The sequence below is a fragment of the Apis dorsata genome, unplaced genomic scaffold, assembly GCF_000469605.1.
Source record: "Apis dorsata unplaced genomic scaffold, Apis dorsata 1.3 scaffold_227, whole genome shotgun sequence".
Lineage (NCBI taxonomy): Eukaryota > Metazoa > Arthropoda > Insecta > Hymenoptera > Apidae > Apis > Apis dorsata.
In genome coordinates, this window is record NW_006263509.1 from 811,231 (window position 1) to 815,491 (window position 4,261).

General features: G+C 21.3%; 3 protein-coding genes across 4 annotated transcripts in view; 2 read left to right on the top strand and 1 right to left on the bottom strand.

The window, feature by feature from the left end:
• The window catches only part of LOC102677845 (erlin-1-like), a 2,050-nt gene extending 1,378 nt beyond the window's left edge, over positions 1-672 (top strand). The window contains exon 5 of the mRNA XM_006615645.2: positions 33-672. Within this exon, the coding sequence (XP_006615708.1) occupies positions 33-450 (418 nt within the window). The 3' untranslated portion in view covers positions 451-672. The remainder of the gene's footprint in view (positions 1-32) is intronic.
• A 276-nt stretch (positions 673-948) lies between these two features.
• On the top strand, positions 949-2,050 carry LOC102677705 (ragulator complex protein LAMTOR3-A). Its single transcript, XM_006615644.2, has 3 exons — positions 949-1,105; positions 1,326-1,553; positions 1,664-2,050. The coding sequence occupies exons 1-3, from the start codon at positions 1,097-1,099 to the stop codon at positions 1,799-1,801; spliced, it is 375 nt and encodes a 124-aa protein (XP_006615707.1). The 5' UTR covers positions 949-1,096; the 3' UTR covers positions 1,802-2,050.
• Positions 1,888-4,261, bottom strand: part of LOC102677566 (glyoxylate reductase/hydroxypyruvate reductase-like) — a 2,987-nt gene continuing 613 nt past the window's right edge. The window contains exons 2-6 of one of the 2 annotated variants that reach the window (XM_006615643.2): positions 3,990-4,117; positions 3,364-3,553; positions 3,054-3,217; positions 2,675-2,965; positions 1,888-2,455 (exon numbers count right to left, since the gene is read on the bottom strand). In XM_006615643.2, the coding sequence (XP_006615706.1) occupies positions 2,340-2,455; positions 2,675-2,965; positions 3,054-3,217; positions 3,364-3,553; positions 3,990-4,117 (889 nt within the window). In that variant the 3' untranslated portion in view covers positions 1,888-2,339. Of the gene's footprint in view, positions 2,456-2,507; positions 2,561-2,674; positions 2,966-3,053; positions 3,218-3,363; positions 3,554-3,989; positions 4,118-4,261 lie in introns of those variants that run through there. The other variant, XM_031510455.1, reaches the window with a different exon arrangement.

Here is a 4,261-nt window from a genome sequence, read left to right on the forward strand (position 1 = left end):
TACACATATACACATATATACACATATTATAGGGAAGCAGAGAAAACAAAACTTTTAATATCAATTCAACATCAAAAAGTTGTTGAAAAAGATGCAGAAACAGATAGAAAAAAAGCTGTTATTGAAGCAGAAAAAGAAGCACAAGTAGCAAAAATACAATTTAATCAAAAAATTATGGAAAAAGAATCTTTACAACGAATAGCAGCAATTGAAGATGAAATGCATTTAGCAAGACAAAAAAGTCATTCTGATGCTGAATATTACCAAACAAAGATGCAAGCTGAAGCAAATAGACTTCTGCTTACCAAAGAATTTTTAGAATTAAAAAAATATGAAGCATTAGCACAGAATACAAAAGTATATTATGGTCAAGATATACCAAAAATGTTTATGTATGGAGGTTGCTCAAGTGATGATAGTACAAATTCACGTATAGAAATTCAAAAATAATAATTATAGAAATACATTTTTTTTTAAATATTATATGATGAAATAGTTATTTTATTTATGTTTATATGTAATCAATTAAAATATAATTTATCAATTTTTTTGTGATTATCATATGTAATACATATATAATATGATTGTTTATTTATAAACTTTATTAGACTTAATCAAATTTTGTAATAAAAATTTTGTTAATATAACAAATTTTTAATACTATTAATATTACTATATACATAAATTTAAGTTTTTTAGTTTCTTTAAAATAAACATTTTAGATAAATATTATATAAGTAAAGATAAACTTCAAACAAATTAAAAAATGTTTTAATAAATCAAATCATTATTTAGAATTATTATTATTATTATTATTTACAATTATAATTAAATTAAATTTTATTAAATAAAACTAATCTTTAAATTTAGGAAATATGAAAAAAATATTTTATAAATTTTCGGAAATTAAATTACAACTCTCAAAGCTTTTTTTTATTATGGTAATTTAAACGATGCGCGCGCATTCTACGTTTATCATATGACAATCTGTCAAAAGTAGTATTTGATAGTTAATATTCTTTATATTTAAGATCTATTAAACTTTAATATAAATTTATAATCTACTACATAATATTTATCTCTGTAAATATTGAAAATGACAGCAGTAAGTTTTTGATCATGTTACATTATTTTAAAAAAAATTTTAAGATTCTCATATTAAGGTTATGATAAATCAAGTCGATTCTAAAATAACAATAAAATATTTGTAAAAAAATATATATATTTTGGTAACAAATATTAAGATATTTAAATTTATATTTATATTATGATATCATAATATAAAAAGTATATATGTTAATTATTTTTAATATTTTTTATCTCAGGAATTAAGAAAATTTCTTTATGGACTTTTAAGTAGTGTGGAAGGACTTCATAGTATATTGATAACAGATAGGGATGGAGTACCTGTTGTGTCTGTAGCTGATGAAACAACACCAGAATTAGCTATGAGAGCAAGTTTTTTATCTACATTTGGCATGGCAACAGATCAAGGAAGTAAATTAGGATTAGGGAAAAATAAAACAATTATATGCATGTATAGTAGTTATCAGGTAATAAAAAAAAATGTATTATTATAAAATATTATTTAAATTTTAATGCTTTTTAAGAAAAAAAGGAGTCTATATAAATATTAATGTAAATTGCTATTTTATTTTTATAGGTAGTTCAAATGAACAAGTTACCATTAGTAATTAGTTTTATTGCTAGTCATAATTGTAATACAGGCCATATATTATCTTTGGAAAGTAAAATTGATCCAATTTTAAGCAATTTAAAAAATGCAGTAGTGGAAGCCTGATGGTTACCTGTTGTGCATTACGGGTGATAAATACCAAAAGTTTGTAATTACATTTGGTAACACTTGTAATCAATAGATACTATAAATAATGGGATGGAAATATTATTGTATATTTTTTTTTCTAATTTACAAAAAGTTTAAATTACATTTTTTTACAATTTCTCTGTATTTCTCTTCATTAGCATTTTTATATGACATTTTAAAAAAAAAAATATCCAACATTTTTTATAAGATAATATAAAAAATAATGCTAGATATTAAACATTTTTATAACGAGCAAAAAATTATCACAAAATATCAAAAATATTTCAATGTTTTCAAAATATATTTAAAGAGATATAGAAATTTTATATATATAAATAGTATAAATTCATGTAAAAAAAAACTAATATTAAGTACATGTTAAATTTATATATATCAGTTAATATTTTAAAATATTTTAAAAATATATTATTGTATTGTATAATTAATATAATAATGTCTTATAAATTGTGAAATAAAAATTTATACTTCACATATGTTCAAGAGAACATATTAGTTATAATTCATATACCAATGGCTTATCCTCTAATCCATTGAGAATGTTTTGTGCTGCAGTAAGAGACATATCAATTCTTGTCTTCACAGTAGCACTGCCTATATGAGGTACAATAACTGCAATAAATTTTATATTTGTTAATGTATATACAATTTTGCTACATATTTCTATCAACTAATATGTTCACAGTATAAAAATATAAAATGGAATATAAAGAAAATCTACTAAAATCTAATAAAGATATAAAAAAAGTAAAAAAAATTAAATTATTTTTACCTGGAATTTATAATATTAAATAATTTAATTTTATTTATTAAATAATTAACAATTCTTACTAGCATTAGGAAGTTGAAGAAGTTCATGATCTGGTGGCAATGGTTCTGGATCCGTAACATCAAGGCCGGCCGCAAAAATTGTTTTATTACGCAATGCTTTAATCAAGGCATCTGTTTTTACAATTTGTCCACGAGCAATGTTAACAAACACTGCATTTTTCTTCATTTTATTGAAAGTATTATCATCAAATAATCCCCTAGTTTCATTATTTAATGAAGTGGCAACAATTACGAAATCACTTTGTGCAAGAAGTTCATCAAGAGATACGAAATCAGCTCCGAGCTCATCTCCTGATAATATAATAAAATTAAAATAAAAGTATCCATATTTAAAGATAAATATTTTATTCTTACATATATCATTCATACATATAAATACCTGCTTTTTTACGAGAATGACCAGTATAAATGAAATGGCCTATATCGAATCCTTTCAATCGTTTAACGATAGCTTGACCAATATTGCCCAAACCAACAATGCCAACTGTTGATCCTCTTAAGTCTTGACCAAGTAACCATTGTGCATGTGTTTCTACTTCACCGCTAAATTTTTAAAAATTTAAATAAACAAAATATACATATAAATTTTAATATTTTTTACATTTAAAATTATTATTTAAACTTTTTTTATAGATATTTGTTTTAAAAAATTAAATTTTCGAAAGAAAATTAAATTCGTTTTTAATTACTGTTCAAGTTTTAGACGTCCTTCATGAATTCGTCTTGCTGCATTTAATAATAAAAGTACTGCCATTTCCGCAACTGCAGCTGATAAAACTATAGGAGTATGTCCAACTTTAATACCTCTTCTTTTAATTTCGGGAACATCTAAATGATCATAACCCGCTGACATCGTTGAAACAACTTTTAGGGACGATCCTAATTTTTATTTATTTATTATTAATTTTTCAATATTTTTTATAATTTTTTATTATTATTATTTTTATTTATAAAAGAATAAATATTTATATTATTATTGAAAATTTATGAATAAATTTATATGACTTAAATGTTGCTTTAAGAAATATTTGATATATAAAATTATTCATTTAAATTGAAAATACATTATTATATAAAATATTATATAACATATTATATAATAACTAAAAAATTAATAAATAATTTATAAATTCTGAAATACGAAATTTAATTATTTGTCATTACAATTATATTACAAATATTTCTTTAAACAATTAAATTTTAAAATTTGATTTGATTAATGTTGTTATCGATAATTTACATTAAAATTCAAAATTCTGCGAAAGAAATATGATTTGTTATATTATTTAAAAAATTATTATATTTTAATATTTACCTGCTTTATCAAGAAAATCACTATTCACATTGATATGACCACTAAGAAAAAGTGCATCATGATCTGGAAGTGCTTGCAATACTTCTTCACGATCACTTACAAGTTTTTGAATAATTGTAACATCACATCTAAACAAACAAGAAAATTAATGCATTATGTAATAAATAACAGTAAAACTTCGTAATTAATATTAATAATTATAATATATATAAAAATATATATTTATAATATATATAAAAAAATAAAAAATTGCTTTATAAAATATTGAAAAA

What these genes read in the sequence shown, in the direction of transcription:
- LOC102677705 (XM_006615644.2), top strand. An exon ending in GCATGTATAGTAGTTATCAG is followed by an intron (nt 1,554 to 1,663) that starts GTAATAAAAAAA and finishes TTATTTTTATAG; the next exon opens with GTAGTTCAAATGAACAAGTT.